This window comes from Balaenoptera physalus (assembly GCF_965194825.1).
Source record: "Balaenoptera physalus genome assembly, chromosome: 7".
Classification (NCBI taxonomy): Eukaryota; Metazoa; Chordata; class Mammalia; order Artiodactyla; family Balaenopteridae; genus Balaenoptera; species Balaenoptera physalus.
Genome location: NC_138886.1, coordinates 551,783 through 566,045, shown reverse-complemented (window position 1 = coordinate 566,045; position 14,263 = coordinate 551,783). Strand labels below are relative to the sequence as shown.

The following is a 14,263-nucleotide window of genomic DNA, read 5'->3' as shown; positions in this document are numbered from 1 at the left end:
AGCACAGCAGGGAACACACCCCCCCAGCATCCCCCCAGCGCTGACCTGCCTGTGCACCTGCAGCAGGTCCACGCTGCCCTGCAGCTGCTTCTCGGCCTGGGCCAGGGCCGGGCAGGAGGCACCCAAGCTCCGCAGGTCCCCCGCCATCCCATAACCTGTGGGCGGGGGCCGTCGCTGTGATGCGCACCCAAGGAAGGGGCCCTGGCCTCACCCTGACACCCTCCCCTGGGCAGGCAGGGCTGTGGCGCGGGGCCGGGGCTGTGCTCACCCAGCTTGGTGATGGAGGGGTCCGCGAGCAGCCGGGACACGAGCCGGGAGAAGGCCTGGGGCGCCTGCCCTCCTGCCGGACTTGAGAGCCGGGGCAGGTCCAGCAGGAACACGCGGCCCTCCACAGCCACCTGCATGAGCGACGCCCGGGGCCGGCCCCCGGCGCCGAACGAGGGCCTCCACTCCAGGTCCACGCCGACCACCCGGCCGGGCTGCAGACGGAGGGGCTGGCGTGAACGGCACAGCCAAAGACAGGGAGGAGGACACGCCAACCTGCCTGGCTGCCTGAGGGCTGAGGTCCAGGGGAGGCGGCCTCTGTGGGGAGAGCTGGACTGGCCCTGCGAGCGCCCACACACAAGGGGTTGAGCGCCACGCCAATGCCCAGGACTCAGGCCCGGAGTCCTTAAGCCAGGGTGCCCGGTGTGGACAGAGCCCCAGGAGGCCTTGGTGAGCAGCCCCCGGAGCCGGCTGCCCCACGGGGGTCAGGCACCCACCTGCAGGAGCTCCTCCTGGTGCCTGGCCAGGTCCTCCCACGAGGCCAGGAAGTGGAGGTGCTCCCTGGAGATGGGCAGCTGGTAGTAATCGTCCTTCCCGTCCTCCAGAGGGGCCTCGGCCGTCCTGGGGAGGAGCAGAGCTGCAGCACACCCCCCCAGGGCCCCCCACAGCACTGCCCGGCCTGGCCCCGGGGGCAGGGGAGTGCTCAGGGCCCGCGCGTGGGCCGGGGTCTACGCAGTCCGGTCCCCACGCCTCTGCCCTCGCAGACTGCAGGCGGCCGGGTCCTCAGGCCCCTGGGAGTATCCGGCCGGATGAGGGATCTGGCCACGGGGTCCCGCTAGCACCCGAGGGGCGGCCCCGCCTGCCTCCTGCTGCGTGTCTGCATTCTGCCTGCGCCCCTGCTCGGCTCTCCCGCGCTTCTAATTCCCAAACCACCAGCACGTACGACTCGTGGTCACTTTCGAGGGCGGGGGCCCAAGGGCGTCCTCCTTGTGGGCCCTCCGAGCCTGGGGACGCTCACCTCTCCTGGATCCTGAGTTGGCGGAGCTCTGCGGCCACTGAGGCCGGGAGTCGCTCCTCGGGCAGCAGGAGGTCCAGGGCACACTGGGCGACCAGGGCCGCGTCGTCGTGAGACGCCAGCAGCTGCAGCAGCTGCTCCTGTAGCCCCTGGTCCTGCCCCACCAGGCCCTGGGGGACGGATACGGGCTGCTCGCCTGGTCTGCCCCAAGGGGGTGGGCCCATCCAGGCAGCCCCCAGACCCAGATCTGCCCCTCAGACTGGCCCTGCATCCCCTCCTCGGACCCGGCCCTGACCCCGACTCAGACCTCGCCCTGACATCCCCCCTCGGCCCCGGCCCTGACCCCGACTCAGACCTCGCCCTGACCTCCCCCCTCGGCCCCGGCCCTGAGCCCTGCGTAAGGAGGTGGCTGCCCTCTGAAGACCAGCAGTTCCTATGCCTGAGGCTCCGTGGTGACCGAGCTGCTTGAACCAAGATGCTGAGGGGCCTGGACGTGTCAGAGTGAAGGGTCGCCACCCTGAGCCCACGGCCCGTCCTGCTACCCACTCCGCCTCGGCCTTTCTCCGCACGCGCGAGCCCCCGCCCAGCACCGCGGCTCTGCCCGCTGGCCTGCTCCCAGGCCTGGGACCCGCACTGCCTCCCTGCGCACGGCCTGCCCCGGCCCTCGCCACCAGCATCTCCCCTGCACCTCCTCACCCCTGCCCCTGCGCGGCCGCTGTGCCGGGGAGGGTGAGGGCACGGAACACCCCTGCACCCACTGTGCCCTCGGGGAGGCAAGGCCCGGTGTGGGAGCAAGAGGCCCACGCGGCCCACAGGGGTCCCGATGGGGGTGGGGTGCCCGCGTCCGCGAGGTCACGGGTCGCTGTGGGCCCCACCCTCCTGGGGAGCCCCTTCTGGCCGGCAGGCGGGGCCACCTCCCCACACGGCTCTGTCCCCAGCAGCCTCAGGCCGTCCGTTTCCCGCAGGCCGCGGGTTCCCACGTGGACAATACGTGGAAGCCCCTCACATTCTTCAGGATGTCCGCTGCCCTTCCGGACGGCTCGGCCTTGGCACCCAGGAGGGACCGGCCTTCCGGTCCTTGCCTGGGGGTCCGCGTTCCTCTCCGGTGACTCACCGCCCACTGCCCGGTCACTCCGGGGGCGGCTCAGCACTGCCCTCCACTGGATGCCACGCAGGCACCAGGCCCTGCGCGTGCGCTCAGGAGGGAGGAGACCCCCCCCCATTCCACTGACCACTGCAGAGCTCCTGTGCGCACGGCACCCGGGACCCCCAGGAGCCCACCTTCCCCCCAGGCCGATTCACCTGGGGCTGGGGACCAGCTCTACCCCTGCGATGACCCCCGCTCCAGCTCTGGCCTGAGGACAGAGGCTGCAGGACGACACCGTCCTCGCCACTATCCTCATGGGGTCGCAGTCCGGCCCTCCGCGTCCCCACATCACCCCAAGGGGCGCCTGCCTCTTTCTCGGGTCTTCAGGCTCACCAGGCCTCGGGGCCCAGAGGCATGACAAGCAGGGCGCCTGAGGATGGTCTAGAATGTCCTCTTGGTGAGCCTCTCCTCATCCAGCGCCTGAGAGCTCTGTTCACAGGCGGTGGAGGAGTGTCCTGGACCCCCGGCCGCTCCGACCCTGCCCCACGGCGGGGGGGTCCTCGCGCACTGGGACCCTCTGAACTCACCTGCACATGCTCGGCCCAGCTCTCCCGAGGTACGCTTCTCTGCAAAAGTGGACACCAGCACAAGCCTTTCTAGCGGCAGCCCCAGGAGCACAACAGTGGGCCTTGCTCGGAGCCCCTCTCCTCCCCGGGCCCCAGTCCACACACCTCTACCAGCCGCTTGTAGCACAGATACCGCAGGGCGGCCAGGCGCTGCTGGGTGACGACGTTGGGACACAGGGCTGAAAGAGAGGGCGGGCTCTGGGCAGGGCTGGGACGGAGTGAGTACGGGATGGGGCAGGGGTGGGGGCTCATGCGGCTCTGCCTGTCTTCCTCCTCCCCGCTGACCCCCACCTGCCCCACGGGCGGCCTCCATTCCACCCGCATCAGAGCGGCCCTCCCAGCCCTGAAGGAGGGTGCCCCGCCCCCGTGCAGCACCCCGGAGCCCTCCGTGCGCCCTCCGCCTGCACCTGCTGGGCTACCATCCTCCCTCTGGGTCGGCCGGACGCCCACCTCTCAGGGTCTTCCTGCCTTGTCTCCAGGCAGCTGGTGCCTTTGCTTCCTGGCCCCCCGAGGACGTGAATTTCCCGAGGAAGGGGCGGTCTTGCTCATGTGTTCACCAACTATGCCTACCTGTTGGCCTCACCTTCATGTCCTGTTCAGAGCCCAAGGGGGCCTGCGAAGGGCACCCCCTGCCCACCCACTTGGCAGCTGCTCCTCCCCCCTGGGGCCAGCTGTCCTTGCAGCCTGGCGGTCCGGGGGGATGCTGACCACAGAGCCTGCCCACCTGCACCTCCCGGCGGGGGCCCGGCCAGGACCCCACAGCCAGCACAGGGAGCGCCCTTGCTACAAGGGCGCCGTCCGAGCACACAGAGGTCAGGGCTGCCCAGAGGCCGGGGCCTGCCAGCCGCCCCTAAGCCTTCCCTCCCGCTTCCTGCCGAGGCAGGGACGCGAGATGAGAGGGCTCCAGACCCATGGACGTGCCCCACAGGCCGCTCGGGAGCCTGGACGAGACTGCAGCAGGGAGGCAGGGACGGATGAACGAGTTACTCAGGGCAGGAGGGGACGCTCAGGACAGAGACAAAGGTGCCGAAGCTGCTGCAGAAGCAAGTCTCACTCGGATGGAGACAGACAGAAACCAGCTTTCCTGACATTTCTACAATGCTATGCATCATTTTGCCGATGAGATACTTCGTCAAAAGCCTGTGGATACAGTATCGCATTGACAGAAGGCATTCAGGCCGCAGTCTGCACTGATGGTTCATCCAAACCCAAACATAAAGGCAAAGGCGCAGGTGGGTCAGGCCCAGCCGCCTGCCCGAGGCTGCAAGCTGGAAACGCAACCCGAACGTGCCCTGCTGACTCCACCCAGACACTGGGGGCTCCACCGGGACCCAGGCCTGGGGAGGGCGGGCTGGGGGAGCTCAGGGCTGAGGGGGGAGCGGGCCCCACCCTGCATCGTGTCTGACTCCGTCCTCCCAAGGAGGGCATGGGGTCAGTCCACGTGGAGGCCCACGCCGCAATGGCGGATGCCCAGCGAGGACCACGGGGGGTGTTGGTGCCCCTCCCTCTGGGGGGGCAGTTTCTAGGGCGCTGGAAACGCTGGCCTGTGTTGTCTGAAGTTAGGAACTGCCAGGTCTACTGAGAAGAGGCAGCCCTGCCACCGTGAGGCCTCCTGGCTGGGACAGGCCCCCAGAGCCAGCTGGGGGGCTACAGAAGGGGCCTGGCAGCGCATACACCCGGGAGGGGGCCGGGTGGCACCTACCTCCCCAGCAGTGCTGCCGGCCGAGGCCCCCACGGAAAGAACCTGCCGCTGCCCTCCTGTCCGCACTCCTGGCCCTCCGCAGGATCAGCAGGGAAGGCCCCACCTGCCCCGCGGGCTCCGGGCACTCACCTGCTCCAGCCTCGGGCCTGGCCGAGACCTGTGGGGTGGGATGGACCCTCCCCAGGCGGGCACGCCCTGTCCTGGGAGGCACCCAGCTTAGGCCAGCCTGAGGCCGCCAAAGGCTGCTCTGGCGCCAGGCCTGGCCCACCATGGCCATGACGCGGCCCCTGAAGTCAAAGAAAGGTGTGACAAGGCTGCTGGATGGTGGGCTGCCCCCCACACAGCCCGCCCACCGTGCCTGGTTCTGTGGGCCTCCTGCCCACCTCCCTCCCCGGCCCTCGAGGCTCTGGTCCTGGTCCCGGGTGGGCGGGGCCCTGCCTCAACCGACCACCACCAGCCTAGCGGGAGGCCCTGGCAGCCGGGGCCTGGATGTCCCCACCTCACGTTCCCACCGGGCAACGCTCCCAGAGCTCCCTGACTGGGTGCCCAGGGCAGGTGTGCAGGTGAGCCTGGAGGCCCCTGTGCCTGGGGCGGGGGTCCCTCCGGCCCAGTCCCTTGGCTTCAGCTCAGGGCCAGGTCCCCAGCTTCAGGGCGGTGGCACTGCACTCCAGTCTTCCTGGCCCCTCAGAGCCCAGCACCCCCCAGCGGTCTCTGTCGCTGGGACCTTCCTCGGAGCTCCTGGGTCTAGAACTCACCCTCTGGGTTTTAATCAGCAGCCTGAGGGGGGCTGGCTCCTTGCTGCCCAGCCAGGCCTCTGAGGTGGGCTCCTGTGCCTCGGGTGGAGTGCCACCCCCCCACACACACTGCCAGCGCAGCCCGTGGCCCTGGCTCCCAGGGCCCTGATGCACCTGCGCCGCTGGCCTGGGTGGTCCCACCCCTCCTGCTTCTCCCTTCCGCGCATGTGGTGCCTCCAGAGGGGCTGAATCAAAACCTCTCAGTGGGGACTTCCCTGGTGGCGCAGTGGTTAAGAATCCACCTGCCAATGCAGGGGACACGGGTTCAAGCCCTGATCCGGGAAGATCCCACATGCCACGGAGCAACTAAGCCCGTGCGCCACAGCTACTGAGCCTGCGCTCTAGAACCCGTGTGCCACAACTACTGAAGCCTGCGCGTCACAACTACTGAAGCCCGCGCACCTAGAGCCTGTGTTCCACAACAAGAGAAGCCACCGCAAGAAGCCCAAGCACTGCAATGAAGAGTAGCCTCCGCTCGCTGCAACTAGAGAAAGCCTGCGCGCAGCAACGAAGACCCAATGCAGCCAAAAATAAATAAATACATAAATTCCTTTCTGGAGGCAGAAAGCTTCATCAGATGATTTCTCAAGGTTGGCAGGTGTAAAGTTAGCCTGCAAGTAAGTGAGGCAGACAAACCAGATGAGGACCAGAGACAGTGCTGAAGTTTAGATACAGACCATAACACAGCCAGAGCACGGTACTCAGAGACAGAAAAGACAAAATCAGAAATGTCTTCAGGCAACGGGAAGCCATACAAAGGGAAACAGCGGATCTGAAAAAGAACCAAACTATAAATTCTAGGGCTGAAAACACAACAATCGAAATAGAAATAGTGGATGGATTTCATAGTACGTTGGATACAGATAAAGAGAGAACTAGTAAAGTGAAAAGGACAGCAGAAGAATTACCAGGATTAGACAACACAGAAGAAAAAGGATGAAAAGTATGTAAGAAAGGTAAAACACATGGAAGATACGGGGACTCAATATACATTCAGAGTCCCAGGAAGAGAACAGAGAGAAGACAGGGGAAGGAGGCAATATCCGAAAGAGATAATGGCCGAAAAAATTCCAGAGCAGATTGAAGACACCGATCCACAGATTCAAAAGCCCAATAAATCCCAAGCAAGACAAATAAAAAGAAATCTATAACTAGGCTCCTCACGGTGAAACCGCAGAACACCAAAGACAAAGAGAAGAGCCTAAAGGTATCCAGAGAAAAAGAGAGATTGCTTTCAAAGGGGAGAAGTTAGATCTCTTCCCAAGAACACATTTCAACCCAATCAAAGGACTGACATCATACCAAGCATGGTCCCTGATCACAATGAGATTAACAGACCACACCAGAAAGATAACCAAAAATGTCATAGCTTGGGAATTAAAAACACACTTCTAGGGACTTCCCTGGTGGTGCAGTGGTTAAGACTCCTCACTCCCAACGCAGGGGGCCTGGGTTCGATCCCTGGTCAGGGAACTAGATCCCACATGCACGCCGCAACTAAGAGTTTGCATGCCACAACTAAGGAGTCTGCATGCCACAACTAAGGAGCTCTCGAGCCTCAGCTAAGGAGCCCATATGCAGCAACTAAAGAGCCAGCACAACCAAAAAAAAAAAAAGAAATGAAACACACTTCTAGTTAGTTCATGGGTAAAAGAAAAAAATTATAATAGAAATTTAAAGTGTCTTGAGCAGGACAGTAATAAAAATGATACATATTGAAACTTGGGGAATATATTCAAGAAGAAAGAAGGCTTAAGATTCAGTTTAGTGGGCTGAGCAGGGCATACAACAGACAGGAACAAAAAAACCAAAAGCAGGGCAATGAAAGCAAAAATCAACATATGTGCTACATCAAACAAAACCTTCTGCACAGCAAGGGAACAATCAACAAAATGAAAGGGCAACCTTCGGAGTGGGAGAAAATGTTTCCAAACCATGTACAGATAAGGGGTTAATATCCAAAATATATAAAGAACTCATAAAACTTAGTAGCAAAAACCCCCAAATAATCTGAATTAAAAAATAGACAGGGGAACTGAAGAGATGTTTTCCCAAGGAGGACACACAGATGGCCAACAGGCACATGAAAAGATGCTCAACATCACTAATCAGGGAAATGCAAATCAAAACCACAATGAGACATCACCTCACACCTGTCAGAATGGCCGTCATCCAAAAACCAACAAATAACAAATGCTGGCGAGGGTGTGGAGAAAAGGGAACCTTAGTACATTGTTGGTGGGAACGTAAATCACTGTAGCCACTCTGGAAAACACTGTAGAGGTTCCTCAAAAAATTAAAAATGGAACTACCATACGATCCAGCAAGTCCACTTCTGGGTATTTGTTCCAAGGCTATGAAATCACTCCCTCAAAGAGATACCTGCACCCCTACGTTCACTGCAGCAGCGTCCACAACAGCCCAGACACGGAAACAGCCTGAGTGTCCATTGACAGACGAGTGGACAAAGAAGCTGAGGTGTAAATGTAAAATGGAACATTACTCAGCCATAAAAAAGAAGGGGTCTTAGGAATACCTTATGACAGTACATTTTGAACCGTAAGTGAAATAGACAAACTCCCTGAAAAAAACCCACAGCTGACGAATCAATAGTCATGTTTCCACAATGAAAAGCAATCCAGGTTCACAGGCCATTTCCCCTCAACTTCTCAGGAAGAAAGAATTCCAATCTTAGACAAACACCCTCAGTGAAAAGAAAGGACAGGTCGTCATCCACTGCGTGTTCAGAGGCCAGCTTAACCTCGTACACAAAGCCAGAAACAGACATTTCAGGAAGGCGAAGTCTGAATCCAGCTTCAGTTGGCAAACGAGACCTAGCAGTCTACGTAAGTGGCAACACAACCCGGCAGAGACGGGGCCATGGCAGGGATCCAGGATTCGTTTAATGTTATATAGTCGATCAACCTAATCCACGCCACGAACAGACCAAAGGGGGAAAAGCTCAGCATCATCCCAACAGGTGCAAAAAGGGTATTTGATAAAATTCCACATCCGTTCCTGACCAACACTCGCACAGACCAGGAAGTGAGAAGAATTTCCACAATCTCATAACGTGACGCTATAAAACACTGTAAGACTGCTCCTCTGAGAGGGTGCCCGTGATCGCCGAGGGGGAGGGGGCAGGGAGCACGGTGTAGGCGCGGCCTCGGTGGTCCTCACCCACGGGGCCCAGACTCCCAGGGGCACCCCAGGTGGGCAGATGCTGAGGGGAAGCAGGGAGGAGACGGGAAGGGAGCTGGGGGTCGGTAGACCCTGGTCCGCCTGAACCCCCGGCGGCACCAGCCCGGCACCCGCCCCAGCGCAGGGCGTGGGGGCCCCACTCACCAGGGTCCAGGCCGTGCCGCTCCAGCAGCCGCAGGACCTGCCGACCCAGCGCTCTGGGGCTCAGCCTCTCCAGCCTCGAGGTCGTCTGCGGGTACCTTCTGCAGGAGAGAGACACGGCTCGTGCCCAGCACCGCTTTCTCTCGGTTAACGCATCTCAAGATTTTAACTTTCATCAATGTCATACGCGTGCACAGTTCACAAGCCAAGTCTTCCTGCAAGGCTCAGAGAAAGGCAGCACGTCAGCACGCCCCTCCTGCTGCCGGTCGCCCGCACGACAATTCTGAGGTGGTCTACACTTGCCCCACGTTTCCAAGAACCGCCTTGTATTGCGGCCTCTCGATGATTCAGTTTCAGGTGTTGTGTACGCTGTCTCACCACAGAAGGCGCCTCTCCCCCGACAACAGCATCCACGGTTCCAGTTAATTGGGCACAAGCTGCTTTTACGATATTACGACGGAGCAAGTATGACTGGCGGCTAAGCCACAGTCTCCTCTTCTCTGCGGGTTAATCCTTGCTGGTCTGATTGCCTCCTTAGCCTCCTGTCCTGCGGACAGAGCCCACGGCACCCTGCGCCCCTCTCCCCGCCGCTGGCTGCTCCCAGGCCCCTGTCCATCGCCGTCCCGGTGGCCCTGCACCTCTCCTGCCCCTAGGCCAGGGCAAAGCGGCTCTGCAGGCGCCTCCCAGGGGCGAGGTGTGGACCTGGAGATGGTGCCCTAGGCCTCACACGGGACTGGGTCTGGCTGGGCTGAAGCCTGCGCCGGCACTGCTCCTGGAACCGGTCTGATTCCTGTTCTTTCTGAGGGTTTAGGGTCCTGGTCCTCAGTGTGGGTCTCTCTCCATCCACCCAGGACTGGGTCTGGAGTGAATTCCTCCATGCTTTCCCTTCTTTCTTTCTGGAATTCTCATTATTTGGATGTTGGGTCTTCTTGACAGAATCTGCCATTTAAAAAAAAAAAACCTTCCTCTCTGCTTTTCCTTCTTTGTTAATTTATTTTGTATGACGTTGGGAAGATATCTTCAAGTTTATAGTCCAAACCTTTTATTAAGACTTTCATTCTGCCATCACGTTTTTAACTGACAAGTCTGTTCTGTATTCCAAAGGCGTCCTCTGTATAGCTCTGGCGTTTATTTCAGACACAGAAACTCTCTACAGGCCTCAATTACAGCTTTCGTGTTTGTTTTTAAGTGCTTTTCAGCTTCCTCTAAGCTCCAGATAGGCTGGCCAGAGGTCTCAGAGCCCTGGCTGTGTTCCCCTGCTCAGGGGGCTTTTTTGGGGGATAGAAATTGACAAACTGATTCTAAAATTCATATACAAATGCAAAGGGTCCAGAATAATAAAAACAACTTTGACACAGAAGAACAGCATTGGAGGGCTAACCCTGTCTGACTCAGGACTCACCATAAGGCTATGGTAGTCAAAACATGTGTCACAAACAGAGCAGTAGAAGAGGACAGAGAGACCCACACATATACGGACACCTGACAGAGGCACAAAGGCAACTCTGTGGGAAAGGACAGTCTTTCTTTTACAACAAATGCTGCTGGAACAATTAGACATCAGCTGTTAAAAAAAAAAAAAGAACTTCAATCCACACCTAGCACCCCATATGAAAATTATCCAAAAATGGGCCATAGACGGAAATGTAAAACCTAAAGTTATAAAACTTCTAGAAGTAAACAGGAGAAAATGTTTGTGACCTTGAGTTAGGCAAAGATTTCTTAGCTATGATACTAAGAGCATGATGCAAAATTTTTTTTATTTTATAAACTGGACTTCAACAAATTAAGAACTTTTGTTCTTTGAAAGATCATTAAAAGAATGAGAAGATGCACCACAGGGTGAAACGTCTGCAAATAACATGTCTGATAAGGGCCTTTAACCCAGATTATATTTCTAAATCTCTCAAAACTCAGTAATGAGACAGTCAACCTAATTAAAAAATGTGTAGGGACTTCCCTTGTGGTGCAGTGGTTAAACTATGAGCTCCCAATGCAGGGGGCCTGGGTTCGATTCCTGGTCAGGGATCTAGATCCCACATGCATGCCGCAACTACTAAGAGTTTGCATGCCACAACTAAGGAGCCCGCCTGCCACAAATAAGACCAGTGCAACCAAATTAAATAAATAAATAAAATATTACAAGAAAAAAAGAAGTGTAAAAGATGGAGCAGCTAATTCACCAAAGAAGGCACACAGATGGCAAATAAGCAAATGAAAATACACTTTACATCCTTAGCCATTAGGGACTGCAAATGAAAAGCACAAGAAGATAGCACTCCACGCCCATTAGAACCGCGGACATTGCAGGCTGACCAGGCCGCGGGCCAGCGAGGATGCGGGGCTGGCGATTCTCGCCTGCTGCTGGAGGGAATGGGAAATGTGCAGCTGCCCTGGAAAACAGTTTGACGGTTTCCCAAAAAATTAATCCACATGCATCACATGACCCAGGCACCACACTCCAGGGTGTTCACCCAAGAGAAATGAAGGCACACGTCCACGCAAAGCCTTGGGCACGAATGTTCACAGCAGTGGTGTGTGTAACAGACAAAACCTGGAAACACCCAAATATCCATCGATGAGTGAATGGATAAGCAAAGCACGGTGCAGCTACACACGGCAACACCACTCAGCACGAAGAAATGAAATAATGTGGATGAATCTCAGAATAATTGTGCTGGGGGACAGAAGCCATACGACATAACTCCACTTACATAATGTACTAGAAAATGAAAAGGAATCTACAGTAACACAAAGCAGATCAGCGGTCCTCAGGGGATGGCGGGGGGATGTGCTCAGTACCTGGATTGTGATGATGGTTTCGTGGACACATACATACATCAAAAGTTACAGAATTACACCTCTGAACACAGAGTTCATTATATAGTAATCATACTTTAAGAAAACTTAGAGAAAAATGATGCTTGCTGTAGTTTTCTTTTTATTTTCAGTACTATCCTTTAACAGATGAAGGAAGTTTCCTTATATTTGTAGTTTGCTGGGAGTTTTTATCATAAATAAGGTTTGAATTTTTAAATTTTTATATACGTTGAGATGCTTACATAGTTTTGTTATCTAATCCGTTGACAGGGTGAATGACGATGGATTTTTAAATGTTTTACCAACCTCGCGTTCCTTAAATAAATCCCACTAGATCATGGTGTATTAACTTTTGAAAAAATAGATTTTACTTTTTTTAGGGCAGTTTTAGGTTCACAGCAAAGCTGAGCAGAGCACGGAGGTTCCCCGTGTGGGGACACACCACACACACTGCCAGCATCCCCACCAGATGGTCCACTTGTCACAGTGATCAACCCACCTGGACACGTCATCCTCACCCACAGTCCATGGTTTGCCTTGGGCTCACTCTTGGTGTCATACATTCTATGCGTTTTGACAAGTGCCTAGGTACCCACGATTACAGTGAAATACGGAGTAGTTTCACTGCCCTAAGAATCCTCAGTGCTCTCCTATTTGTTCCTCCCTCTCCATGATCCCTGATCCTTTTATTGTCTCTATAGCTTGGCCTTTTCCAGAATGTCATGTAGCTGGAATCTCACAGCAGTAGCCTTTTCAGATCGGCTTCTCTCACTTTGTAATTTGCATCTAAGTTTCCTCCCTGTCTTTTCATGGCTTGATGGCTCATGTCTTTCTAGCTCTGAATAATATTCCATTGTCTGGATGGACCACAGTTTATTTATCCATCCAACTACTGGAGGACATCTTGGTTCCTTCCAAGTTTTGGCAACAATAAATAGAGTTGCTATAAACACTCAAGTGCAGGTTTTTGTGTGGACAGAGGTTTTCAATGTCTTTGGGTAAATACCAAGGAGCGCGATGGCTTGGTCATATGGCAAGAATGTGTTTAGTTTTGTAAGAAAGCACTGAACGGTCCTTCAAAGTGGCTGCACCATTTTGCATTCCCACCAGCAGTGATGAGAGTTCTTGTTGCTTTACATCCTCGCCAGCATTTGGCGATGTCAGTGTTCTGGATTCTGTCCATTCTCATAGGGGTGTCATGATATCTCATTGTTTCAATTTCCATTTCCCCGAGGACATATGATGTAGAGCACCTTTTCATGTGCTTATTTGTCATCTGTGTATCTTCTCTGGTGAGGTATCTGGATCTTTGGTCCATTTTTAAAATCAGGTTGTTGGTTTTCTTTCTTTTTTAAAAAAATTTATTTATTTAATTTATTTATTTTTGGCTGCGTTGGGTCTTCATTGCTGCGCACGGGCTTTCTCCAGTTGCCGGGAGCGGGGGCTACTCTTTGTTGTGGTGCGCGGGCTTCTCACTGGGGTGGCTTCTCTTGCTGTGGAGCGGCAGGCTCTAGGTGTGCGACTTCAGTAGTTGTGGCACGCGGGCTCAGTAGTTGTGGCTCGCGGGCTCTAGAGCGCAGGCTCAGTAGTCGTGGTGCTCCGCGGCACGTGGGATCTTCCCGGACCAGGGCTCGAACCCGTGTCCCCTGCATTGGCAGGTGGATCCTTAACCACTGCGCCACCAGGGAAGCCCCACAGACTCATGTATTTTTAAAAATCCAAGGTCTTATGCTCTATTACATGCTTTTATGCTATTATTGTTTTCCTTCTCAGTCTACTCCCCAAGGAGCCTTTGTTCCTTTTAGTGGAGAATGGTATCTAGAAACCAAGATCTGGTTGCTAGGCGTGCTCACTGCTAGGGGATGTCATTGCTTCTGAGCCCTTTCAGAGCATAGCACGAGGACATTTAAAAAATCATTAAATATCCACAGTTAAATCTAACTCACGGGACCCTCCCACTCTCCACCCGTGTGTCTCCCCACTTCCCCGTCTGTACACACTCTTGTTTGCTCCACCTACATTTCTCTCTCCTTTTTAATACATAATAAAAGCAATGGCAGCAACACAACGTGTGCCTGGCCTGCTGCTTTGTCCACTTCATAGGGTGTGAAGTCACAACAGCCCTTTGAGACAGAATTAGTCCCATTTTAGGGACGAGGAAACACCCAGCTCCAGGGGAGGGAGGGTCCAGGGAGGCCTGCCGCCAGAGCCCAAGGCCTGACTCTCAAGGGAGATGGTCCGGGCTGCAGGGCGCATGGACAGAGCACCCAGCCCCGCTGCCTGCTGAGGGACAGGTGGACAGGTGCCCAAGGAGCCTTGGCAGTCCCAGCGCACTCCCCCTCAGCCACCCCAGGGAGGTGGGAGGAAGCCCTTCTCCTTCCAGATGCCCATGCTCAGGGGACGCCCTGGTGCCACACGCACACACGTGGGCTCCCTGTTGGCATGCTGCCTCTTCTCTGTAACTGCTGGGATAGGGTTCACAGCAGGCGCTCCGCAAAGATTACATGAAGGCAGAAACGAAGGAACCAGTGAATGGATAAGAGATATGACTTCCAGGACTGCGTAAGGAAGGAGTCCCCGTGGAGAATTATTTGTGTTCATCTCAGAGCATTA

The 14,263-nt window shown here is 56.1% G+C and overlaps 1 protein-coding gene across 10 annotated transcripts in view; it reads right to left on the bottom strand.

Moving 5' to 3' along the window:
- Positions 1 to 14,263, bottom strand: part of EXD3 (exonuclease 3'-5' domain containing 3) — a 78,759-nt gene that overhangs the window by 29,923 nt on the left and 34,573 nt on the right. For 8 of the 10 annotated variants that reach the window (XM_082467667.1, XM_082467668.1, XM_082467665.1 and 5 more), the window contains 7 exons: positions 8,834 to 8,931; positions 3,098 to 3,171; positions 2,954 to 2,992; positions 1,283 to 1,449; positions 762 to 885; positions 269 to 479; positions 46 to 155 (listed from right to left, as the gene is read on the bottom strand). In XM_082467667.1, coding sequence (XP_082323793.1) covers positions 46 to 155; positions 269 to 479; positions 762 to 885; positions 1,283 to 1,449; positions 2,954 to 2,992; positions 3,098 to 3,171; positions 8,834 to 8,931 — 823 coding nt within the window. The remainder of the gene's footprint in view (positions 1 to 45; positions 156 to 268; positions 480 to 761; positions 886 to 1,282; positions 1,450 to 2,953; positions 2,993 to 3,097; positions 3,172 to 8,833; positions 8,932 to 14,263) is intronic. The other 2 variants (XM_082467670.1, XM_082467671.1) reach the window with 2 other exon arrangements.